Source organism: Zerene cesonia, chromosome Z (genome assembly GCF_012273895.1).
Source record: "Zerene cesonia ecotype Mississippi chromosome Z, Zerene_cesonia_1.1, whole genome shotgun sequence".
Taxonomy (NCBI): domain Eukaryota; kingdom Metazoa; phylum Arthropoda; class Insecta; order Lepidoptera; family Pieridae; genus Zerene; species Zerene cesonia.
Genome location: NC_052122.1, coordinates 426,793 through 454,477, shown reverse-complemented (window position 1 = coordinate 454,477; position 27,685 = coordinate 426,793). Strand labels below are relative to the sequence as shown.

The 27,685-nt window shown below is 34.7% G+C and overlaps 4 protein-coding genes across 5 annotated transcripts in view; 2 read left to right on the top strand and 2 right to left on the bottom strand.

Annotated features, from left to right (window-relative positions):
- Nucleotides 1-479: 479 nt before the first annotated feature.
- On the bottom strand, nt 480-4,890 carry LOC119835535 (opsin-3-like). The gene is made up of 8 exons (XM_038360424.1): nt 4,755-4,890; nt 4,106-4,297; nt 2,996-3,211; nt 2,541-2,671; nt 2,158-2,297; nt 1,735-1,928; nt 1,185-1,286; nt 480-1,050 (listed from the first exon to the last, which is right to left on the bottom strand). The coding sequence occupies exons 1-8, from the start codon at nt 4,805-4,807 to the stop codon at nt 948-950; spliced, it is 1,131 nt and encodes a 376-aa protein (XP_038216352.1). The 5' UTR covers nt 4,808-4,890; the 3' UTR covers nt 480-947.
- A 1,836-nt stretch (nt 4,891-6,726) lies between these two features.
- On the top strand, nt 6,727-9,941 carry LOC119835534 (opsin-3-like). The gene is made up of 8 exons (XM_038360423.1): nt 6,727-6,889; nt 7,089-7,280; nt 7,648-7,863; nt 8,236-8,366; nt 8,733-8,866; nt 9,145-9,338; nt 9,510-9,611; nt 9,778-9,941. Exons 1-8 carry the CDS (start codon nt 6,735-6,737, stop codon nt 9,878-9,880), a joined length of 1,227 nt encoding a protein of 408 aa, XP_038216351.1. The 5' UTR covers nt 6,727-6,734; the 3' UTR covers nt 9,881-9,941.
- A 2,954-nt stretch (nt 9,942-12,895) lies between these two features.
- LOC119835795 (paraplegin) lies at nt 12,896-21,236 on the top strand. The gene is made up of 15 exons (XM_038360791.1): nt 12,896-13,075; nt 13,478-13,633; nt 13,727-13,861; nt 14,659-14,796; nt 15,400-15,493; nt 15,818-15,951; nt 16,621-16,785; nt 17,145-17,296; nt 17,654-17,876; nt 18,183-18,316; nt 18,892-19,028; nt 19,261-19,463; nt 19,848-19,967; nt 20,375-20,560; nt 20,946-21,236. The coding sequence occupies exons 1-15, from the start codon at nt 12,896-12,898 to the stop codon at nt 21,150-21,152; spliced, it is 2,364 nt and encodes a 787-aa protein (XP_038216719.1). The 3' UTR covers nt 21,153-21,236.
- A 1,195-nt stretch (nt 21,237-22,431) lies between these two features.
- LOC119835437 (cAMP-specific 3',5'-cyclic phosphodiesterase 4A-like) overlaps nt 22,432-27,685 on the bottom strand; it is a 99,764-nt gene continuing 94,510 nt past the window's right edge. For both annotated transcript variants that reach the window (XM_038360255.1, XM_038360254.1), the window contains exon 11: nt 22,432-27,107. In XM_038360255.1, coding sequence (XP_038216183.1) covers nt 27,091-27,107 — 17 coding nt within the window. In that variant the 3' untranslated portion in view covers nt 22,432-27,090. The remainder of the gene's footprint in view (nt 27,108-27,685) is intronic.

Here is a 27,685-nt window from a genome sequence, read left to right as displayed (position 1 = left end):
TATATACTTGAAATATAAACACATAAGAATTATAAGGAGTAACTAGAAAATAATTAAACAACAACGGTTTTATGTGTTAACTGTCGAATGCCAGTTGCAAAAGATTTGCTTCAACGCCACAAAATATGACGTCACACACAACTTTTTAGGCCACTAAAATTGTAGGTTTCTACAATTCTTTATAGCAACATAGTCTGAACTATTACACGTTAATTTATCTACTTATTCCACTTTCGTAATGTAACACTCCAGTTTTCACATCTTCATGCTACGCGGTATACGGTCATTATCACACCTAATTTTGGAATCTATTTTAAGTAGCATGTGACAACTCTTAGCACTCATGAGAATTCATGTGCAATTATATTAACTGCACCGTGTTTGTATTATAAAGAAAACAAAAGAAATAGTTTTAATATTTTTATTAGATTTCATGTGCATCGTAAAAATTTGCCAAGTCGTCGGTAGGATCGTCGATATTTTTTTTCCGGTACTTATATTATTGAGTTATAACTTTTTATAATCCCTTCGTATAGAAAAAGACATTGTATATTAGACATATACAGCATCTCTAATCGTTTATACAAAGTCCTAACAACAACAAAGCTAAACTCAACAACAGGTTCACATTATAGTATCGGTTTTCATGCTTGACTATAGCAACAAAAAAACATACAATATTTACCGAAATCTAGGTACTATCATATGTACATTTACTTTAAAATATAAATGTTTGTTGCATTATACAGAATTATTTAATCATCCTCAAATATCAAAACAACCGGACAGAAAACTTTTGAAAACCAATAAAATTGATTCGAGTTTTAGAATTTGTCTTTAACGATCCAAATTACTGCTTTCCGTTACTGAACGTATGTTTTGATACATGAGGTTAGTCCAAAAACATTGCAAAGGTCGCTTTGGTTCTCGAAGTCTGGTCTAGTTGTCTAAGCCTCGGCTGGTGTCGTGGCCGTGCTCGCGTTCGTGGACTGCGCATCAGGGTCTGGTTCCCTCACTCCCATCCACGGGACACGCTTCTCCAACTCAACCCTGGTGCACAAATTTGTTATGTACAAACAAAATCAAGAAAGTAAATAAGATCGTCTATACTAAACTGATCCGTAGTAGTTTTGAATGTGTAATTGCAGTAAGTGTTAAGTATTTTTATTTTGTTACATCCTTACCTAAATCTTGGGTGATTGATAGCGTAGACCCACGGATCAATACAAGATACAGCCTTGCAGAATACTGCCGGAATCATAGTCACCACCGGAGTTAACAAGGCCCTAAAAAAACACAGCGATTACTATATGAACGAAACACTGATTTCAGTGAAGGTACCTGTAGAAACTAGTTAATACGCCATGGACTGTCGTGACAAATGTGAATGAATGACCTACACGCAAAACAAATCGATCTTTGAAGCAGATGTTAAATAAATTTACCGAAGCGCAGGAGACCGTACATAGCTATATGAACTGTTATAAATTTTTCAAACATTATAAAAACTAGTCCAAAGACCCGTATCCTTTTCCATAACCTTCCCAGTCCTATAACCCATTTAAAGTCGGCTTTCCATTTGTACAGGCTTAAGGTCCGCAAATGGCGCCTTACGCCTTTGCAAATGTTCATGTGATCTATCTTACCACCAGCTTGACTGCATTGACCCTTGTCGACGACGTCTACAAAAAAATTATATCCTCAGACAAACAGAAGTCTTTAAAAAGTCTATACCTGTCTCCGAAAGCTCCAATCATGGCGACTATTCCGTAAGGCGTCCAAGAGCAGATGAACAGGAAGAAAATGGTGAAGGCCACCTTCGCGATTCTGATCTCCACGCTCTTGCCACCGTCGTCCTTGTTCGAAGCCAGTGACTTCACGTTCATCTTCTTGGCTTGCTCTTTAAGCATTTTCTCGTGATGGCGGACCTATTGAATACAAATTACGATAATCATTATCACTACCTTGGTATCTCTTATGAGACATTATTATTCTATTTGTGTTATTTTTTAAGCAGCTTTCTTGACTATATACAATGAGTTATTCGTAATATTAAATCAATTTAAATTCAAATTTAATACAAATAGCTCAAATTCAATCACAGTTATATTTATTGACATATGCATAATGTTGAATACTTGACTACACGAAACTCACCGCGATAAAGAGTTTAGAATAAAATGTACAAATCAGACTCATTGGGATCACGTAGCTCCAGACAAAGATGCAGGCGACGAAGGTTTTGGTATCCGGATCTTCGCTCAAGAAATCAAATGAACAGGTCGTTAAGAAGCCCTCTGAAATAATTTAGCAATAAATTACCGTGGGTTTAACAGTCACAAGATTTAATTCGGGCAGTACTCACAAGTCAGAGAAGACGTAATTTATAAATCATCTGAACTATTTTTGTAATGTGTTACTAAAAATAGTAGCGTAGATTATTGGTTCTTAAAATCAAGTTTCCTAACAAAAACTTCGCGCAGAGAAAAGCTAATTTTTTATTTCATGTTTTCTAGTTACCTACATATTAATTTACTTACCCGGGACGTATCGGCCCCATGCCCCCGTCATTGGCACAATTGTGAACGGCAAAGCGTAAAGCCAGGTGATAGTGATCAAGATGCATGCTTGGACTCGATTGATTCTCCCATCGATTGGGCACGATATGGTCCTGTGAAAGAGTAAAAAAAAATTATAAAAACCACTAATATTTACATGTAAGGTCTAACTTGTTTGATATAATTTAGAATAAGCTTTTTTACTTATTTTCGAACGATTAGCCGAACTTGATCTTGAAGAATAAGCAAGCAAGCAAACTTTCAATTTTTAATCTATTTCCTAATTTTAATAGAATTATTTCCAAATGCCATATCTACTTATTTTATGAATTCTTCTTGAAGTGCCTTTTTAATTATTCATATTTTTAGATAACCCTACAGATACAGCAATTTTATATACACCTACTTCCACATTCAATCAAAAATTCTATACTTACTTATATCTATCATATGCGATTACGGCATTGGTGATCGCGCCACCAATGCCAGAGAGGGAGCCGAACACCGAATATATGTCGCATCCAAGCTGGTTACCCAGCATCCTCTGGTAGAAGGAGTTTACAATCAGATGCGGCATTTCACACATCATGGTCAGGTCGAAGATGGCTAGGTTTATAATGAACATGTTGCTTGCAGATCGTAACGACTTGGATCTGAAAGTAATTTGTAATAGGAATCAACGGAAGTGAGGGTTGTTATCATCGCTTCGTAATAATGCCTATTTGACGCTTTTTGACTTATATTTATATACATAGCTAACTGTGCTCGCGAATTCCACAAGGCGCGTGAATACTAAAAATACAAATATAATTTCTAAAAATTAATTATAGGCTTTGTATTGCCGAGTCAAAAAAGTTTATCAATCCATTCAGCAGTCTGTGTGAAAGCCAGACAAAAGACAAACATTTCAAAAATTATTTTTTTGGCATGCCAAAACGGAAAATGGCGTCCACATTAATTAAATATTGCATCTATTATAATTTTTTTCTGTTATTGTGGAGATCAGGTTATTTCTTCTCCCTAAAAACACGATAGCAATCAATAATATGATGTTTTCCAAGCATTATACTTCTCATCATCATCATCATCATCATCATCAGCCCATATATGTTCCCACTGCTGGGACACAGGCCTCCTATGAGGGTTTAGGCCATAATCCACCACGCTGGCCAAGTGCGGGTTGGCAGATGTCACATGTCGTCGAACTTTTTTGATTCTTAGACATGCCGGTTTCCTCACGATGTTTACCTTCACCGTTTTAAGCAGTGGTGATGTAATCCACATGTGCAGATAAATTGCAAAATCAATTTATTTCCTGCACGCTCGCCCGGTCTCGAACCTCGACTTATCGATTTTGAAGTTCGAGGTTCTCACCACTGAGCCACCACTGCTTTATACTTCTAAACCACTCAAAATAACTCAAATAAATGCCATAAAATCTTTAAATTTTTTGTATTTTATTTGAAAACTTTTAAAAGGTTAAATGACGATAACTAAATCACGCTCAGTTGCCCAATATAACCTAAAAAAAATAATGAAAAACTCACGTGCCAAATATCCAAATAACAAGTCCGTTTCCAGTAACAGAGAATATCATGAGAATAGCATAGATCAGCGCCAAGAGGTAGTGAGAGGACTTGTCAACAGCTGGGAATTGGCGCCAATGTTCGTGCACCAGATCCTGATGTTCGGGGGGTATGTTCCAGCCGAGCATACCCTCTTGGATCTCAGCAGAGACCCTGTAAGGAACGCCATTTATTGGTCCTTGATCGTAGAAAGATGGAACTCGCAAATTTTTAAATATAACGTGGAATATGAGTAAAATGACTATGTAATTGCTTTTGGATCTACAAAATTAATCATGACATACATATACATATGATTACATTCGGAAAATATTACAACAGTGACTAAAACAAGAATTAGCTTTATGTGAAATGCTCAAGATATAGTTATTATAAATATTATATTATGAGGCGTCGCATTAAATAATTAAATAAAGGAAATCGCTCAGCGCTTAAGCAAGAAAATAACGAAAAACACAAGAAAACAAAGAAAAAAAATGTGTATATAAGTTTATTTTCGCTAAATTTTGAGTTTTTTTTAACATTATACACAAATATTACATTTAAAAAAAATTATTTTCATCTACATCAAAACACTGCCGTGCTGTACATAACTCATAAAAATACTCACATTTTGAACGGATAGGCAAAAGGCCCATGATCTACCGTGTGGTTATGGGCCATGTTGTTTGCTTCTACTTTTGTCTACTACCAGATGACGAAGTGAGTAGTCCGACGCCAGTCGCTTCTCACTTGTGCTAAAGAACCACCATCCACCGTTTTTATACTACCATTTGCGTGACTGTTAATTCTTTAATTCAATAAAACAATCACAAAATCTTTCGATGCGGAATCAATCGTATGCTAATTGTGTTTGAGCTTCGACATTGTAGCAGTTAGAACGTGGTTATATCTTTGTAAACATTCAAAAATAGAATCCTAACCGAAAACTCTTTTAGAAAATGTAGGGTAAAATTTTGGATATCTTAGCAATAATATTAGTTGAAGCCAGAAATCCTGACACTGTGATGTGAATATTTAATAGACGGTTGCTGCCTTTATTTCGATTTGTTATAATTAGAAAATATTATATCTAGAAATTCAGCAGCAATTGTAAGCAATTGATAAGTAAGTTCTTCGTTAAAATTTTGTTTAGTTAGAAGTTGTAATAAGAAAGACACCATTTCACCAAGACTGGAAATCGTATCTTTCTTATTGGCCACACAGCTACACTTTAGGCACATAATGTGGCGGAGCTTTTGTTAATATTTTCAATCGTACGTGATCGAATATATTCTCCAAAGGTGATAAATGCTTTAGACGTGTATTTTTACGCAAATAGCACCTAAACAGTTTTGCCTCTGGTTAAAAAATAGCAAGGGTACAACTGATTCTAAGTTCCTTAAACTCACTTACTCATATCTGCTTGAACAGTTTACAGAATGCTATTGAAGTTAAGGTACTAAATGCTAATGTAAAAAGTTTCAATAGATCGCTGGGTATGAGAGAATAAATCTTACTAATATGCAATATTATGTTGTTTCATAAATTACGCTTACATAATTATATTTATATTATATACATAATTATATTAACAAACATAAATTATACTAAACAAACAATCATCATCATCAACCTTACTTTATGTCCCCACTTCAGGGACACAGGCCTACTATGAGGAGTCATGCCATATCCTTCCACAATGGCCAAGTACTGGTTGGTAGGTGTCACATGTCGACGAACTTTTATGAAGAAAAATATCATGAAGGTATTATATCGGTTTTCACCGTTTCAAGCAGGGTTTATGTGAATAATGTGAAGATAATATTTTATATGATACTATTTTTCATGAGTCAGTAAGCATAGCACAAGACAAGAATTGTTATAAAAAACCCTACTGTTTAATTTTTGGTTTTATTGTTGCGATTTTTTTCTATTGATATGCATTTTATGACAAGAGTAAGAACAAAAAACGTTTGTCAGCTATAAGGTGCTTATTTCAGGAGCTGCAGGACCGATTTAATTTTTTTTCATTCTTGGATTGGTACCTGAGTAATATATTATGTTCTGAGTGCTAATCCGGAAAAAAAATCATGGTCACATGGTGCGAAAACTCATACATACAAAATTTACATTGTTATTTTTCTTATAAGTACATAGTCATCTCTTGCCAAATTAGACAGATTATTAATTATATTTCACGACCTTTTAAATCATGTATTTGTATGATGGATGATGAGTGCCATCGAAAAGCTTCTCCAGAACTTTCTATTTAGAAGAGATGATGAAAAGTTATAGTCTCAACACAATTAAAGTGTAGTTCTCATTCTTAAGATTAGATAAAACACATAATTAATAATCGAAACAGAAACTATGTATTACTTCTTAAAAGCGAATAGTTTCCCCCAATATTAACTTATTATATACGAGTGGGAAGCTCGCTGAAGTAAAACATTTACATATGTATGAATCTAATTAATTCAAATACAAGCAAAGACACCTTATCATGTACTTTATACATTCCTGATCACAAATAAACAAGATCTTATTATTTTATTGAATTAAAGATTTAGCTGTCACGCAATCTGCACTTATATAAAGGGGCTCGTGAATGAAAACGGCACAAGTGAGAAGCGACTTCAGTCGAACTACTCACTTCGTCATAAAACGTTTTATTTTATTTATTTTTTATAGGAAGAAGCAACAAAAGTCAAAAATGGCAGACAATTTCACGGATAACGAACCAATTGCTTTACCGTATAAGATGTGAGTAGCTGGCGTGAGAAATTGAAAATCTCTAAGCACTCGATGAGCGAAAGAGACAATAATGTATTATCTTATTTCCAAAACCTGTGACAACTCAAATAAATACCACTCAAAAAGACTGTTAAAATAAAACACCCAAACATAAGTTATCACTCATATCTGCCAATAATTTTTTGATTTCTCATTATATATTTTCCAGGGTTTCGCATGAAATCCAAAAGCATATGCTCGGCTGGAACATACCCGCCGAGCATCAGCATTTGGTGCACGAGCATTGGCGACAGTTTCCCGACGTCGACAAATCCTCCCACTATCTCCTCGCGCTCATATACACTATTCTGACCATCTCCTCTGTAACCGGCAATGGACTTGTTATATGGATATTCAGCACGTGAGTAAAACAAATGCTATTGAGTAACTTATAGGCGAAATGACAAAATTGCTTTTAAATTACTTTATTACAAAATATATTAAAAAAGACTGCGTAGCATTGCATAGCATTCAAAAGTCAGAATACATGTTTGGTCGCTTCCGTTTTCAGATACAAAACCGTTTATATCATAACCACGTTAGAGTTTAGTTCAAATAATTAGAAAACTTGCTTTTGAAGCGATTCGATTTGTGTAACATTTAAGTATAATATGTATGTTTGACAACATTTTTAGATTATCTTGTACAAGCAGTTCTAAAGCATTTGCATCATTAGGTAGATAAACAAAATAGGCACATTTACCAACAAAACTTTTCTCTTCAACCAGATCCAAATCGCTCCGTACACCAAGTAACATGTTTGTCATCAATCTGGCAATATTCGATCTCGCGATGATGGGCGAGATGCCTCACCTCATAATGAACTCCTTCTACCAGCGGATGCTGGGCTACGAGCTCGGCTGCGACATCTACGCGGTGCTGGGCTCCCTGTCTGGTATCGGCGGCTCAATCACCAATGCCGTTATAGCGTATGATAGATACAAGTGAGTCGATTCTTTGTTTATGTTATACACTCTCGATTTATTTGACATTTTTGTACACAAAAAAATATAAATCTACATCAGCATTAATCAATATTTTTGTTGATGAAACTAAATATACAATATATTAAAATTACTACAAAATAAACTTAGATAAAGTAAAACGCTGATCCAATCTCCTTTTCCCTGTGTTTGTTTTATTTTTATTTCCCTGGAGACAATACATTCAAATATTTATTCTTTTAGAAATCTCTATAAAAGCTTCCAATAAAATTTTTGTTATACTTTTGTTATACATGTTTTAATTTTTTTACCGCTATAATGATAAACACAAACACATTATAATATATATGCTTTTTGTTTTCCTTCACATAGGACAATATCCTCGCCAATCGATGGCAGAATCAACAGGGCCCAGGCGACACTACTAGTGATATGCACGTGGCTCTATGCCCTTCCATTCACAGTGTTCCCGCTCACAAAGACCTGGGGCAGATTTGTTACTGGTATGTACAACAAAATCTCAAAATTACGCAATTTTGATGAGTGCATTTGTTTAATAAATTCCTTGTTAAACAGCACGCACTGAAACTTAAATTTTCTTGAATTATGCCGTTGCTGGTATCTGTTAAAGCTCCGAATTTAAATATAATTAAGTTGTTCCTAGTCAGTGATTTCAAATATTTTTGAAAAAAGACAACTGACAAAAGACACTGGGATAGAAATTATCATCATCATCATCAGTCTATATATATGTTCCCAATGCAAGCCTCTTATGAGGGTAAAGACCACAATCCACCACTCTGCCCATAACAATGTGATTGATTACATGTTAATAATGTTATCTGTATTAATTAATATGATTGTTCCAGAGGGTTTCCTAACAACATGCTCATTTGACTTCTTGAGCGACGACATAAAGACTTTCGTGTTGTGCATTGCCATTTGGAGCTACGTCATCCCCATGAGCCTGATCTGCACCTTCTATCTCAAGTTGTTCGGTGCTGTAAGTATGTTTTGGATATTGTGATCTATGTTAAATAATAAGCGATACAATTATTGCTCAAGTTAGACAACTTCATAAAGTTTGTTTATTTGAATGACTTCAAAAATTATTTAATCATATGTGACCTGCCACGGGTGATGTATGGGCGGACCGGTTGTAATATAAATCCATATGGCTCTCCTGAAGGAATTTTTTCTAACTAAACGACTTATATATGTCTATCAAAGTGTGTAAATTAATCATTGCGATTTCATATTATATTATAATTACAAATCCAGGTCCGCCATCACGAGAGAATGCTTAAGGAGCAGGCCAAGAAGATGAATGTCAAGTCTCTGGCTTCGAACAAAGAAGACGCCGGCAAGAGCGTGGAGATCAGGATCGCGAAGGTGGCTTTCACAATCTTCTTCCTGTTCATCTGCTCTTGGACGCCTTACGGAATCGTCGCCATGATTGGAGCTTTTGGAGACAGGTATGTGAATAACAACATTTGTGTTTATTTGAAGTCATTTTGTAAAACATATTTTTTAATTTAGCTTTCAATTGAAAATTTAACAAATAATTTCGACTTCTCCTTATCTGGACTATTTATTATTGCTACTAAGATTTTATTGATTCTTATTTATGTGTATATATTTTCAAGGTCATTATTAACGCCTGTGGTGACGATGATCCCAGCAGTATTCTGTAAAGCAGTGTCCTGCCTCGACCCCTGGGTCTACGCTATTAACCATCCAAGGTTCAGGTAAATAAACCACTCAGCAATAAGGATCCTAGAGTTTTAAAATATTATAAGCTTAAATCTAGGGTATTATAATTATTTCTTTCATTCATAAACTTTTATGGCAGGTGTGCATATGGCAAACGAATCTTAGTATTAGTATGCGTTAAAGTATGTTTATTATTCATAGAGTCGAGTTAGAAAAACGGGTGCCATGGATGGGAGTAAGGGAACCCGATCCCGATGCTCAATCCTCCACCGGTAGCGCCGTCACCAACTCCGCAGATGCATAGACAATGCACTTCTGGCCATGGACAACGACAACCACAGATAATAAAAGCGACTGACAACGACGACTTTAGCCAACGTTTCAGGATATACTATCATTTATTTCTATTCATGAAATAACATTGAAGATGACTGATGATGATGAGAGATTAATAGCGTTTAAGTATATTTGTCAATATTTTATATTGAAGTTGTTCATAATGTACAGATTATATTAAATATCGTACGTTATATTATTTTAACAGCATTTCAAATTATACTAAAAACTATTTTTGATACTAGAGAGCAATAACCGCCTCGTTACTATTGGATTAATTTTTGTATTTTTATCATATTGTTACATTTCATAAAAAAACAAAAATTACAAGAACTTTACTTGCTTAACCTTGAAAGGAAAATATTACTTTATGAATAGGAGTATTTGTTAGATTAAGATTTACGATATAATGTTAATCAAAGAGCGCAATATATAAAATTCTGTGGAAAGAGAAAAAAATGAAGCGAATAGACCTTTTTTTCTTGATCATCAAGAGAAGCGTAGCTATGTATTCTCTTAAAGGATAAAAAGAGAAGACTGTATTTATGTTGAATTTATAATAAACAGTTTTATTAATGTAAAATAGTAACGATGATCCCAAACGACTACGGCGAATAATTTTTTTATAATGAAACAATAAATATGGCATTAAAATATTCTATAGTCTTTTGATTCCCTCGCGTTACCTGTAACTGCCCTATATTAGAGAGGACTAAAACAATTAAATACCTCGGTAGCACTATTGACCAATTTTTATCATTTAAACCCCATGTAAATTAATAGTTGTCTCCAAGCTCCTAAAAATAATATTTATATTCAAGTCTCCTACATGTTGCTAACCATCAGGTTATACAAATAGTATATTTAGCACTGTGTCATTCATTAATTGACTAGCTTTCTGCCCGCGGCTTTGCCCGCGTAGTCGCAGGAAAGATAGACCCGGGTTTTCCTCGCATGTTCCCGTTCCCGTGGAATTTCCAGGATAAAAGAGTGTTTTATATCCTATGTCTCTCTCCCGGTTCTAAGCTACCTCTACACAAATTTTCAGCCAAATCGATTAATCCGTTCTTGACTTGTAAATAGTGAAACTAACACCACTTTCTTTTATATATAGAAAGAAAGATTCACGGGTCAACATGAAATTTGACTTTGATTGCAAAGCATTAAATTTCGGTAATATAGGTCGTAATAAGACGGAAAAAAAATATATGGCATGAAAAACTTTGCTTTTGTGCTTAGAAGACTGATTAAACGAACGAACTGATTGAATTTTTGATTGAAAATAAAACTATTGAAATATTTTTTTTTTTATTATTCTATTATTTTTATTAAATGTTACTATCAAATTAGCTTACAGAAAAGTGGAAAATAACTTAAAAGTGCACACTTTTACTTTTTCTTTTATGTTCATAGCTACTTTCTCTCAATAAACCCCAAATATAGTCGCCCATCATGTTTTCATTGTATTGGCCTTCAAAATTCAAAACACCTTTTACAATAACTACAAGCAACATGTGGAGCCCATGGCTTATCTTGATTCCGTAAAGGACAGCCAAAATATGCTTCATAGGCTTCACAAAGAACGTGAGATGTCTTTAGTTCATATTTCACGTCTCGAACTTTAATAAATTGTCCACATATAAAACAAAATGCATCGTATTTGCACTTTCGTGACGACATTTTAAGTTATTCTGGGCATGTAAATAACACCTGATGGTTGTTTATCACTCGGGTGCCATCTAGCGGCACAGTGTAAACTTTAATAACCCACTCTCACCGCGCGGTCTTTTTAAAAATATTAAAATCAGTAAAAATTTATAAAAAAATTTAAAAATGAGTATTATTACTATAACTATCACAAAAGCAAACTTTATACCGAAAAAAGGTATTTTCTTTTCGTTTTTGTGCATAACTAACTGGAAAATAATAGTTTAAACTTTAGGACAAAGAACGATTTTTTTTTTGTAGAGTCGTAAATTATTTATTATATTACATATTGGAAGCGCAACGCGCTATTCTCGAAGTAAGTGCTGGACTTCCGTTCATCCCCACTTCATATCTCTATATGGGTGTGCTTACTGTTAGACAAACATTCATACTCCACACCATTCCAATTTAGTTTTTGATGCAAAGTGTAGCTTAAAAATAAGCGCCGTAATAAAACAATTTGTTCATCCTTTCTATTTTCATCAACTCACTCATACAATTCCTTTGGCTATATGGGACCATTTCTGTATAATAAAATAAGTAAAATTTTAAACATCTACCCATTAGATGTTCAAAATTTATGATAAAATCAATTAAATGTAATAACTAAGGAAGTTCAAAAGCTGGCGATCCTAATCAGACCACTATAATAAACTCAATAAATTATTGTAATGTCATCGACAGCTGATAAGTGTATGTGGTAGTCGAGCACGCTTCGGCGCGGATTGGGCCAGCTCGCACCGAGGAAGTACCACACCCCCCCCAGAAGACCGGCGTGAAATAGCATTCTACTGTGTTTCGACCGGTGAGTGGGGGAGCCGGAGGCCCATATCCTATAAGTATGATATTATGCGTGTCAAAAATTTATCGGGTTGGATTGGATTTCAATTTCGAATAACTGTAAGTTTCTGAAATATTAAAGAAAAATAAAATGATAAAAAAATACGTTCTTAATTTTAACAGTTGCCATTCATTATTACTCTTTATTATTCTTTCATATTACATTACATATTGATTTTATTATAGATACAATAATGATGTTGAGATAATTAGTATTATGGCAACTGCTAACTCGGCTAAATAAATAAATTTCTTTGTCCTCTTCCTTCTGTCTCTGTGACTTATGTAAAACGTCATTGTCAAGTGTCAAATGTCATCAAAGGCCAATCTTAAATCTCAGAAGTCAGAATTCAGAACATAAAAATAACATGTAATTTTAATAAAATTTTGCTCGATAATCCCAATATAAATGGTTAATGTTTCATAGCTTTTTAAAATGTTGTCTATTAAGCGCTTACCGACGTTATCCGCGTCGAAAATACAGTCAAAAATATGTTTTGATTTTAAAAATGTGATCGTCGAAAGAAATATAAACAATAATTATTCTTCTAAATTAATAGATCTATGCAAATCTGTATTTGTTTTACATCGGATTACAAGCAAATCCAAGCACCCAGTAAGTATCATAACATTATCGATTAACCAGACTAAAATATTATTGCACAACATTAGTTTATTTTATATTGATAACATTTCATTATTATACAAATATACGACGAAAAATATACGAATATACAAGTAACATGCACAATTAAATAAAACGAAGACGCAAGCTCAACGTACATTTATTTATGTATGTCAAACTCATAGATACCACTTAGTTCCATAATGAATAGCCTCACACATAACCTCTGATAATTATTGCAGCTTGCAACTGATCAATCATGTCAAATATGTCCATTATACCTTTATCTTTTTATTTGTTCAAATTTTTACTAAAAATCAACCATTAGCAAAATCAAAATATTAGCCTGAATATTAATGATATTAGTATAAATTTCAATGATTACCGTTTCAGCAATTACGCCATTTCAATGCTGAGTTCAGAGCTGCACAAGCTTTACTGAGAAGGTCGAACTTACCTGGCCTTAACTCATACTTGAACTTTAGGTCTCTGGCCAGAAGTTTGCATACAAGTTCATCTAATTATAACAAGGATGCCGATAAGGACAAGGTTTGTTATATTCTAAAAGAAAAAACTTAGTTTTTTTTTAGTATGGTATAGTGTAGTCAAAGTGAACATTTTTCAACATTTTTTATTTATTAGGATAAAGACAAAAAGAAGAATGACGACGCTAATATCCCATCGATAATGGTCAAGGCGCTGTTCTGGTTGATGACCACCTTCACCCTCATTATCATGAGCTCCATGCTGCTACCTGGTGATAATCCACAGAGTGAGGTGGGTTTGCACTAAATCTATATAAGAGCTTAGCCAAACCCAGGTACATTTTGTTAATGTACCTAAAACCTATGTGTAAATGCTAGGTAATTAGCAAATATGATATACAGTTAATTAAACAAGAACACAATTTCCATTTCCATGATGTTTTCCTTCACCGTTTTAAGATTTCCATTAAACAATTATAAATAATAAACTTTCCACCCCCTGCTTCCCTTGCTTAGTCATAGGATGTATATTCTGAGATTTTTATGCCCATAGTTCCCATTACTGTGACATGTTCTGGATAAAAACTGTTGTATGCCTTACGTCTAGGTTCAAACTATGCTTGTACCAGATTTCATCAAAATATATGTATGATGTGGCCTGAAGAGGACACAAAAAGAAACTTACCTATTAAATAATATTAGTAGGGATTGTTAATTAAATTTATTAATAGGATTTTTCATGGCATGACATAACAATCCACATTTTTAATGTGCTTTAACAACTTCAACTGTATGTTTGTGTATAGTCATTTCCTTTTGACTTGATTAAGACCCACTTTAAACAGGTAGAACAATGAAAACTTACACTACACTTTTACGGTACACTTTTCAAAGATTGGTGACAAAACAATATCTTTTTGAGTTATTCTTATTGTGCTGAGTATCATCGCTAGTTTAAATTACTTTCCTTACATATACCCTTACTCCTGCCCTGTATAAGAGTAAGTAAGGCTTAATTTATTTGGTTCTATTATTTATTTGTTAAAGAGTTAAAAAAATTTATATTAAATTCATTGCTTTCTTCCATAGTTTGTGAGATATGTATCATGGAACGAGTTTGTATATTCGATGCTGTCGAAAGGCGAGGTAGAAGAGTTGATAGTTAGACCAGACATTGAAGTGGTGACTATCATATTACATGAGGGAGCCGTCATTAAGGGGAGAAAGGTGAGTTTATCAAACATTTCTTATAAAATAAATTTCAGTAATTCTAAAATTTAGAAATTTTACATGTTATTCCATGACTACACACATTGACTCATTGAATTTATCAATGACAAGCCTTGTTGAATATAAATTAAAAATTAATGAATATTATGATTGTTGACAACTAAACATCTATAGATTTATCATTATCATCATCAGCCCATATATGTTCCCACTGCTGGGACACAGGCCTCCTATGAGGGTTCAGGCCATAATCCACCACGCTGGCCAAGTGCGGGTTGGCAGATGTCACATGTCGTCGAACTTTTGATTCTCGGACATGCCGGTTTCCTCACGATGTTTTCCTTCACCGTTTTAAGCAGTGGTGATGTTGTCTACATGCGCAGATAAATTGAAAAATCAATTTATTTCTTGCACGCTCGCCCGGTCTCGAACCCCGACTTATCGATTTTGAAGTCCGAGGTTCTCACCACTGAGCCACCACTGCACCGATTTATCATTATAGATACTACTATTTGTCTCAAAAACATAACTAGAAATTGTTGCAAATTCTTTCTTATAAGCAAAAATAGTTTTTTTTACTTCTTTTTTTATTAATTTCAGGCAACCAGCCGCGTGTACCACATGAATGTTGGAGATATACACAGATTCGAAGAGAAATTGCGAGAAACTGAACAGAGCTTGGGTGTGAAGGAGGGTACGTTTTTGAATCTCCTTTATGTGGTCTCTTTCGAATTTCTTTAATAGATCCATACTTTAAGCAAGTAATAAACCCTTTTATTAGATTTTTTTATTTACCCTATATTATATAGGTCCATGTAATTGTTCACTATCTCTAACCCAAGCAGTAAAAAGGCTTTTGAGGGCTTTTTAATAGTTTATTGTTTTTCTGGTTTCCTGATTTTGATAATGACCTTTTTCATGATTTTCTTTAAACTTTAATAATTGATATTTTACTCAGATTTTTGTGTCTATAAATTTCAGATTCTTATTATGATTATTTGTTTATTATGTGTTTTAGGGGTAAGAGTGATATACGACCGCAACGGTAGCGTGGCTGGTAAAGTTATCACCACACTGCTCATCACTGCTGTGATATTGTTGTTCCTCTATTCTACTAAGTCAATGAAGATGAACATCAATTTGGGTGGATTCGTAAGTGTCTTATATATATAAAAACGGAGTTTATACACAGATATGGATGGTGGAGAGAAAGTATAGCATATACCCTACATGTAATTTGTTAATATGAAGTTTTGGGTTAAAAGTTCGATGAGAAGTTGGAATAATATTTATTTTACCAGATGATTTCAATCACCATAAAATCATTATGGTAGTAAGTTCAATCCTAAAATAACCAGTTCAACCTGACCTTCTATTAACATGTTTTTAGGCATTTAGTTATTACGCAAGAAAGGAATATTTAGTTATTATGAAATTCACAACATAATTTAAATATGATTCAAAAATTATTTTGATTGTCATGAAATAGAAAAGGGTCAATTTCCTTCGTGTGAAAAGCCTGTCGGTCACTAAAAGTCTCCTTTCACTTTAACACTTCCTTATATGGCACCTCTGTTTTCCTAGATTTTTGAATTCTTACACCTTTAATCCGAATTCTGTCCCTACATAGTACATAATAGAATTACAGTAATAGCAAGGTCTGAATCACTGCCTAACAGTGAACCTCAATTTTCTTGAAATAAAATTGACTCAACTATGTTATATTGAAACCATAAAATCATGTTTACGGAGTCAATGTTATATTTATTTGCATGTATAATAGTTTATAAGAACAGCAAATGCGAACGAATCCATTTCTAGAGCCAACTGAGCCGTGCGAAATTCACGCTGGTAGATTCCATGAGCGGGCAAGGCAAGGGCGTCAAGTTCGACGACGTGGCTGGCCTGAAGGAGGCCAAGGTTGAGGTTATGGAGTTTGTGGACTACCTGAAGAGACCTGAGCATTATAAGAGCTTGGGAGCTAAGGTGAGGGGTATTTATTGAAGATTTTATATGTGTGATTTGTAATTATACATTAGTTGGTATCTGGGTTTAAATTTACATATGTTGTTTGACAGTCAGTCTCGTTATATTGATCTAGGTGATGGAATCGAAATTAACAGCTGTTAAGCATAATACTTATTGTTGTTTTGTTGCAAGTATATATACTTGCAATATATAGCTTTTAATATAATTATATAAAAAAAAAAAATCTGTACCCAACTTAAGGTCACATCTTATGTTAAAAAGTCGCTTTATGAGTTAAGCAAAAGCTACGTACTTGCTTTCGAATTTATTATTATGAATATTAATAAATAACCCGTATCGAATCTCATTTTGTCTAGGTACCCAAGGGTGCTCTGCTCTTGGGCCCGCCCGGGTGTGGGAAGACCTTGCTGGCCAAAGCTGTGGCCACTGAGGCCAACGTACCTTTCCTCTCTATGAATGGGTCAGAGTTCATAGAAATGATTGGAGGACTTGGAGCGGCCAGGGTGCGGTGAGTCAGGAAGCCTATACCGAGTAATTAGTATTGTTAGGGAACGAGATGATCCGTCGTGGTTGCATATTAGCTTATTGCTAGATTGTAAATAAGGTTTAATTAAATGCATTAATATCATAGGACACAGTTTTTTTTGTTATCTTTTTATAAAAGCTAATGATTAGCTACAATTATTAACATCATCTCCTCCCATGTTATCAGAGTTGAAATGTTTACTTAAATGAGCTGGATATATGTAAGTATAATTTATATCTGTGTAAATAGCGAGTAAACAGACAGACGCATTCCGAGAACTTTTCGAGAAGGATTCCATGTATGCGGGATGAAATTAACATTGAATTTTGATCACTTCAGGGATCTATTCAAAGAGGCCAGCTCCCGAGCACCTTGCATCATCTACATAGACGAGATGGATGCTGTCGGCCGGGCTCGTTCCTCCGGGCCCAGCTCGTTCGGGGGTGCGGGGGGCGAGGGGGAGCAGACACTCAACCAGCTGCTGGTAGAAATGGATGGGATGAAGAGCCGCGAGGGGGTAGTGGTGCTGGCTTCGACCAATCGAGCCGATGTGCTGGATAAGGTAAGCAAACCTTTCGTTATATCCAAGTATTGATTAGTTTTTATGAGAACTCGGAACTGTTAGGAGTTAGTTCATTTCTTTAAAGCAAATGGTAACTGTTTTACTGATGAAATTTTTGATTTATTGATGACTGTATTTTATAATTTGACTGAAAAAGCCTACGAATTCTAGTATATTTTAAGTCTATTGCGAGCATAAGAGTGCCCCTGCGTCTTATTCAGAGGAAAAATGAGATAAATCTGTATCCCAAAGGCTGCAAAGGATTATTAGACACTGCTTTCTAATTTAGCACTAATGTTTGTCCAGGCGTTGCTCAGGCCCGGCCGCTTCGATCGTCACATACTGATCGACCTTCCCACGCTCATAGAGCGGGAGGAAATATTTCAAAGGCATCTGAAGAATATTGTGCTCGAGGATCTACCTTCGTACTATGTGAAGAGGTGAGCTTCGATAATTATGATTAAATAAAAGAAAACAAAATAATGAAGGTAACATAATAAATTGAACAATACTACCGTGTATGGATGAATTTACATTGTTATTATCTTCATCTCTTACTATTTTTGATTTATTTATAAGTGAAAACTCTTAACTTACCTATATTGATGTGTCCTAATTATTTCTTGTTTTTCTTTCCGCTTACTCTATTTAAAAAGTTTTTTAACCTGGTCTGAGACTGATTTGAAATTTCGTGATATTATATATATGTGCATATATACACAGTAAAATTGCATATACCTAGATGATTTGATGCGCCTATTATAAAATGATAATAATATGATATATCAATACCAATTTTGATAGATAACAATATCAATATTGTATTTTGTTTGTATAAGATTCTGTGTTGTATTTTGATTTATATGATGATTTAATCGTTTCCGTAAACTGTGAACATTACAAAAGTGATTTGATTTCCGAGTTTCCGTCTTGTTCACGCCCACAATGGCGGACAATAGCCTAGAGTATAGTATTATCTAGGCCTTCTGACGATTTGATATATATATTCTGACAGGCTCGCATACCTGACGCCGGGGTTCAGTGGCGCGGACATAGCGAACGTGTGCAACGAGGCGGCGCTGCACGCGGCGAGGCACAAGCAGAGCATCGTGAAGGCGGCCGATTTGGAGTACGCCGTCGAGAGGGTCGTGGGTACGTGGCGGGGGATGACGTGCCACGATATGGCACGACGTGGCATGGAATAACATTGCAACTTTTTATCTCGATATTCCTTCGGGATACAGACTTACGCGGTTGAAACCGCTGGGCGCAGTTAGTAAAAAATAAAAACAAAACGAATTAGTTGAATCATTTCATTGCAATCTGTAATAGATTGCAATGAAATGAAGATGCAGATTATTAACATAATTCCAATAATTTCAAGGTGGAACGGAAAAACGCAGTCACGCGATGTCTCCCACGGAAAAGAAGATAGTCGCGTACCACGAGTCCGGCCACGCCTTGATCGGCTGGCTCCTGGAACATACGGACGCGCTGCTCAAAGTGACCATAGTGCCCAGGACCAACATGGCGCTGGGTTTCGCGCAATACACCACCAGCGATCAGAAGTTGTACACTACGGAAGAGGTGAGTCTGGCTTCTCGAATGCGTTCTCAAAACTTATAAGTATCAAAGCACCGATACGCGGCTTGGACCTTTTTTCCCAAGAACTTTTGTATGAAATGCGTCCAAAATGTCAAAATGAAATAGCCCGTAACGCACAGGTTAAAACTCATGCGAATCAGCAAAATAAATTGTATGTTCAGTGCTGTATTTAATGTATTGGCTCGTTATGCTACTAACTAGTAGAAATAACCATTCTACTTTAAGATATCCGAAATCTACAAATGTTTATAGAATATTTATATTTATTTCTTACAGCTTGTATGTCTGGTTTAACACTATAGGCTGCTGGAAATTAGCACACCCTGTATACATATATATTACTGAATAATATTTTATATTCGTCAGCTATTCGACCGCATGTGCATGGCGCTCGGAGGCCGCGCGGCTGAAGCTATCACCTTCAACTCCATCACCAGCGGCGCCAAGAACGACCTGGAGAAGGTCACCAAGATCGCGTATGCGCAGGTTCGGACCGTCTTCATATAAGTGCGAAACTAACTCTCGTCTGCTAAATTTTAATACTTTTGAACAAAATGTTTGGTTCACAGATTTTTAAAAGGATAATAATTCTTATAAATCTTAAGCTTATTGAAAGAAGCACAAATCTGTCTTTCGTATATATAAAGATTTTGAAACCATGCTAATGCATGCATAATGCACCTTGCCTCATATATATCAGTTTCTCACTCTTCCAGATCTGTTCTTAAGTTGGGCACTCTGGACCATTATTAATTTAATTTACATCTTTCAAATTGTTATTCTTTGAACACTACAATATAACAGAAAGGGTTATCATCACACGCCTACTTAACCTTACTTACCCACTTTTTCCCTTTGTCTTTCTATTTTTGTTTAATTTTTTTATTCTTCAGGTGCGAGTTTACGGCATGTCGCCAACAGTGGGGCTGCTCTCGTTCCCCGACCTGAACACGCGCGGGAAGAGCCCCTTCTCCAAGTCGCTGAAGAACCTGATAGATGTGGAGGCGAGGCGGGTCATCGCCAGGGCGTACTACAGGACGGAGGATATACTGAGGAAGAACGAGGGGAAATTGAAAGCGGTGAGCTTTGAGGGTAGCTGGGAAACAGTAATGTTGCATGGTTAGAAAAGCGTTCGGTGCAGTATGTTACCTTGAACCTTCTGCTATAAGTAGTGAATGGTCATAAATTGCTATTTTTTTGTTGGCAGTTGGTCAAGTCGCACTCATCACCATAATGTTGTTTTTGCTATGAAGAAAAATCTAACTTATGCTATGTATTTATGGTATTCATTTACGTGATATATGTGTCTCTGCGTTCGAATAAATTCGGACTGTCTTTTTTTGTATTGATCTTTTATAACTTTTTTTTTCTTACTTTACTAAAAAGAAAGTCTAGTAGGTAAACTATGTCAATATTCTTCAGCTATGTACAGTAATCATTAGAACAACATGATGTTTCTTTCAGCTCGCAGAGGAACTACTAAAGAAAGAAACGCTCAACTATAAAGAAGTGGAGGCGATCCTGGGGCCACCTCCCTTCCCAAAGAAGAAATTCATCGAGCCGGTGGAGTTTGAGACCGATTTGAAGAATATGGAAAAAGCGGCCTCTGGCGAGGAGCGTGCCGACATCGGAGCCCCTTCGGCCAAGCCAGAGTCGCCGGCCGGCGTGTAAATACGAGAAATCAATGTATTATATTATTAATTTTGTAGATGAATGTAAGATTAGTTTGAAATAAATTTGAATTTTACTTATCGTTTTTGGTGTTTCTCAGAATCATGATCGGAAACGATTAATTAGTCGTTGATTAGTTAATCGGTCTGCGCTTTTAAGATTTCACAAGGATGAATAGATATGACACATTAAAAGTACCAAAGGCCCACGATACGGATGGCTAAAGAAAGCTGGAACCAAGATTCTCTGCTTGCTATTAAGTCTACGATTGTCTATTTGTCACTTTTTGAAGTAATTTTTAACTAACAGAGCTAAACTGAAAGCTGCGCAAAGAGCCCTAAAAGTTAGCTAGCTTGGGCATTCAGAAGGGATGTAGGGTTAAAATAAAACAGTCCAATATTGGGGAACAAGTTTATTTATTGAAGAGGGCACACGGAAACACCGATAGTCACATTATAGAAACACGAACAACATTTAATATCAAAGACTAAACTCGTGTGAGACCGCAGCCAGCTGAACTAGCGCAGTTTGTTTAAGTTGGGAAGTTAGATGCATCTTACACTGTAAAATTGAATCAAAAAAATGTAAAAATACATAATTGTTGTAACGTAAGCAAGATTATCAGGTTTTTTTTTTTATTTTTTAACAAATAGTTATGCCGAGGCGGCATTGTAGACAAAAAAAGTTGTCAGTTATAGGTGTTATATTAATTACAAATATCCATATGGTCTATTGCCTGGTCAAATTATTCAAATTTAATTCCATAGACATTCGTTAAGATAAATATTCGCAATTTCTTTTTCTCTTAATAAATTAAGTTATTTAAATAAGTGAATGTCGTAGTGAAGACTAGTCTTAGACTAGGTCGGAGTTGATTGTTAGGATACATATGTTGTCACTCTGTTATACGTGGTGACCAAAATGTAGCACAGGAGCAAGTTTTTAGCCAAGTCCGCTGTAATTCCCCTAAAAATCCAGATAGTTCCCCTCATCAATTCTGGCTGCGGTCTGAATAAATATATCGTACCACCCACTTATTGGGCATAAAAAGATATTAGTATGGTAATACCATCTACCAATTCCGTTTATTAGTACAGAGATTTACAAAAAATTTTAATATGTATTTACTTATATAGAGAAATTAAATTGCATCAGATAAATAGCAATGATATCAAAAAGGATGTTTTATCCTTCGTGACTCTTAGACTGTTTTATAGCAAACATTATGATGTAATATATATTTAAACATATTCAATATACGAAATAGTAAAAAAAAAAAAATGAAGTACTAATAAAAACGGATTTAGCAGACGCATTTAACAGTAATACATGATTGTCAACTAATCAACCTCAGGAGTGGGCCACGTGTATATAACCAGAAAATCTACTCTAATATGAAAATGTATTAGAAGCTAATAGTTATATAGATTATATATACAAAGATACAGTACGCGTATTAAAACTATGAAATATCTCGACTGGTCAGCAGTCGATCCTGAGAGTTGACTAGTGTTCGCCCCGCGGCATCACTACAATATAATTAGTAAATAAATTGCAGTCTTCAAGATGTAAACATTCCAAGTCATAAAGTTTAATAAAATTTAAATTCGATGGTAGGTATAAAATACGTAAACTACAATATTATATGGGTCGAGTTGTGACTATCCACAGCGTGCCTCGAATGTTTTGTGCGAGTTAGTTTGAAAAATTATTTAATATTTAAGTTAAAATTAATTTATATTTAATTAAATAAAATACCTTTCGCTTACAAAATTTAAAAACAAACAACTGTAGAATTAATTATCCTCTCGAATAAATTAAAAACTTTTTTTATTTTTATATTTCAACCTGGATAATGGAGAACAAAATCCAATTAATTCAGAAACCGTCTCCTTTTTGGTTCCTATTTATTAAATTATGAATTCTAAGTAACAAGCATAATGAATATAATTTAAAGTCTATTAATCTCACGAAGAGACTGCAGGCAACACTGTGGACTTTACCAACCGTGTAATGAAATACATATGAGAAAAAAAAGAATAAATATATACAAAAAGGAAAAAAACCAACAAAATAATATTTATAAAATATTTATTTTAAGTACTAAATGAACATGTAACAAATTTTCATTGTAAATTATAATGCGAAATATTCCAAAAAAATAAAAACAAAATAAAAATGGATAAACAAAATCCGATAAAATAAAACTCAACTGATGAATAAAACCGAAAAATAAACGAACAATATTAATAAACCACATATGTGCTACCAGCGCGTTTCAAATGTACTTAACATTAAATTATTGTACTTATAAAATAAACATTTAACACCGAAACAGATTATTATGACAATTTCGACCAAAAGAACAAAAATCAATCAATCATGTCGCAATTTGTCACGCATTTTTATCGTATCTTGAAGTCAATAATTAAAAATAAAGTCAATAAATAGTCATATTGAAGTCAATAATTAAAAATAAAGTCAACAAGAAACTGAAATACTCCTTAACTCATTATTTCATTTGATATTTTGGTTTGAGACTAAATGCAATAGGATAAATAACGTCGCATAGGAACAAAACAAAATTTCAATTGCTCCTTATAACTCTTTCTCATAACTTCAAATAATTTAGTGCGAAAGACAACCCACAATTTGAGACGAGTCATAAACATTTTAAAAGCATATTTTGTATATTTGCAACGCTATCGTGACAAGTTTCTTGTAGTCAGAAGGATATTGACTAGATGGCGCTGTTGTGTTCTTATAAATTTATATATTACAATAAAGTGCAGTTTTAATTCTTTTGGTCGAAATGTAGTTAGAATTGCCTCTTAATGCTTTGTGCGATTACATTTAACATCAAAGGTGCCTAAGAGCATCACTGATATGCACTTTTTAATAAATTAAAACAAAATTACGTTATATTCCAAGATTATCAGGAACGTAATTACACATATACTTAGCTTAGTCCACTTACTGGTTATTATTAACAAATATATTATTTGCTAAAAAGGATCGAGGAAGTTCATATTAACGCAACAGATGGTAGATAGCACGGTGTAAAAAATAGGAAAATAGCTGCAAAATCATGAATAGAATAGTAAAAACGTCAATTAACACAATGAAAATTCAATATAATAGAATTCAATACACATAAATCCTGAAATATCAGGAATCACCACCGTTGCGTTGAACAAAAACTTGTAACATGTCTAACAAACAATATTAATTGCAAAAATAAAATCAAAGATTAAAATCAAGACGCGACGTGTAAAACAAACGCGCCAGTAAATTGAATAATAATTTAAAAATACACCTAAAATGGTGTCGAATGAAATATTTAGTTCTACAGTAAGGGGGTATCATCTACGTTACGTAATTACAGTACATTAGAGCCAAATATGGCCAAGTGGCTACCACGACATCAGAACTGGGATCTACGGGGATCGACAACGGTTCCATAACTAAATATCCTTATTTTACTTAGCAATTTTGTCGTCACACCACACTCCGCGGCCCGCCGCTCTCACCCCACTCTTTAGATATATTTATTTACATCTACATAACCACTACCCATAATTAAACGAAGAGCACATAAATTAGACAATAAATAAAGTTCTGAAAGAACGAATACGACGGTCTACGTCGTATATAGAAAATAGTGTGGAGATTCAAGAACAAAAAACCCCCAACTCCTCACAAAACATGCCCCCCAATCCCAACCTGCCTCCAAATTAATACTTACACTATCTATCACTTCTAGAAATTCGTCAAATTCAAGGCAATTTGAATTTAGTTATCGCAACCGATGTCGAGTTTTGACATTAACTTTAACACCTACTTGTTTTCCACGACATTCATATACATTTAATGATAAAATACACTTTAATGTTACACAGAGAATATTATTTAATCAATGCTCAATAGAAATTTTGAACATAAACAGTCAAGAGATACCTTTAGCCAAGGAATAAAATAAATATTAGAATCCGAGCACAGGATTAGGTAGATACTATAAAGCAGATATTGATGGCGTCGCGGTCGAAACGCACGGCGACAGAATAAAAGAAACAATACATACGGATGTGTTAAAGCTTCAAGAAAGATACATTAACCAACCGCGACGTCTAGAACTAAATATTAAGATTTGCATAAACGATAGTTTGAGCACGTTTTACGCTAAGCCATTCCTCAATATTTGTGCCCGTCACTTTTGACCCATAAAACAAAACAGCACCCACACAAATCATTCGAAAACTCAAAATACATATTGGTACTAATATCATGTGAAGTGTCCACTTTAGTAGACGTAAATATTGAAGCGGACACAATTCTAACGCTACGTGACACTGGTAGAATAATGTATTTGACACACGGCCGAGTTGGCCCGATCGTCTCGACTCGTTCGGAATCTCTGTACCTACACCTTCAGTTCTGCCAAAGCCAACCCCGAGCGCATATCTGGCGTGTTGCGCTGATATCACGTCCGATCAGATCGCGGCATAACACCCCGGACCCTCAGTCCCACCTCATCTAGCGTTGCAAAATTTCAGTCAAATCGAATTGCTCCCAACGGCTCTCCGCCATTGTACCTCAATAGTCGTTGTAGACCTCCGCCAGGTGGCGCTTCCTCACTTTCACGCACACATATAACTACGTGTATAATAATTAGACTAGACTAGAGATATAATTAGTACTTAGAACTACAATAAGCGTCATCTATTTTAAAATTTGTGATTTGATTAATGATTTGTATTATTTACAAATGAGCGCGGTTCCCTGCCATCTTATGGATAAAATATTTTTTTTATTTGTTTTCTTTATTGTATGTAAATGACGAATGTTAATGACATTGGACCTAAGCACACATAAGCGAGAATATTTCTCACCAGGTTTGCAGACGAGACGTACGAAATCTACTCAATACGGAGATGTATACAAATTGTTATAGATATAAAATATTAAAAATTTTGAAAAGCCGTTATCGAAAATAGTTGGCACAACTTTTTGCAAATTTAAATTTACACGTTTCGTTCGTAAATAAAATATTATGCCATACAGTCATCTCCAAGATAGTTCTGTTTTTTTTTTTTGTTGTTTATTTAATAATTTTATATCATATTAAACATCGAATAGGTAGTTAGTTATATTTAGGATTGAATATAATTTACAAATTTCAAAAATTTACATGTACATGAATAACCTTATATAACTAATCCATTCATAAAGTCCTGCTACCCTTCAACTTTTTATTCGTACGTGGTTGGTGGAACGAACATTCAATGTCAACCTAGTTGTTGAGTTTGTACGAAAAATTCGGTGTTTTATTGTGTGTCTCTTTCCTTTATATAAAGTATGAGTGCGACAGAGAAGTAACTGGACTCGATGAAAGGTCTACATAAAGTGAACGTTAAAAACTTTATAATCAGTTTAGACAAGTTAAAATCCATTTCAATGATATTCATACGCATCTATTACATCAATAGTTATTATGCACTATAACAATTATACAATATACAAAGAAAATTGAATAATACTGAATTTTCCTATCGCATACTATATACACACTACTAGAAATTGTCCAAAATATGTACGACGCCTAAAACTATGACTATATAGATGTTAAATACTAAAAATGAGACTAACACTTCTTATGGAGCTAAATTAAAAAGAGACAATGCAATATATTCACACTCAGTCGTCGTTTCAATTGAGCTGCACTGACTGATACGAAGTTGACGTAAAAATTTGCGCTTTACAATTATAATAGAATCAACATATTCACAGAAAAGAACACAACCTAAATAAAGGTATTTGATTTAAATAAATCCATAAAATAAAAATTTGTACTAGAGACTTAGCTAATTGTCATTTTGGTAGGATGTTACGTGACGCGTGACGTCACTCCGCTTACACCGAGTTGTCTGATGAGGACAGCTCAGCGGGATGAGATCCCTGGGGAAGAGACCACATTGTCAGTTCTTTGTCCCCCACTCGGGACCAGCTGGGGAAGCTACCTAAGCCTTGCCAGACAAGTCGTATAGAGTCGAGGCGGAGATACTGGCTATCTCGTGAACCAATCTAAACTCACCATGCAATCTTAATTTCATGTTCCCTTACAATGTGTGTCCTCCCAGATGAAGATAGCATTTACTGGGAATCGAACCCAGGACATCCCAGTCGTTACGCGTCTTAGTGGCTCAATTGTACATTGTTTTCACATTGATATAAATAAATAACGGTAGATACGTTTATTTGCTTCAAGTGCGTGTATCGGATATATCAGATGTGATGACAGCATTCATTTCAGTCAGCTATCAGCGATGTAATGGCGCCAAGATTTCTTAGATTCATTTCATTCATACAAAGTAAATACAAGATGCCTGTGTGATTTGGAACACATGGAATTAATCACTTTTGACTCCTAAAGATACAAAAATGTAGTATATTTTTGTTTTTTGTTGGGCGACAAATGTTTAGAGCGAGATCGAAATATATGATAAATTTATGTGACGTCATAAAACTAACTTTTT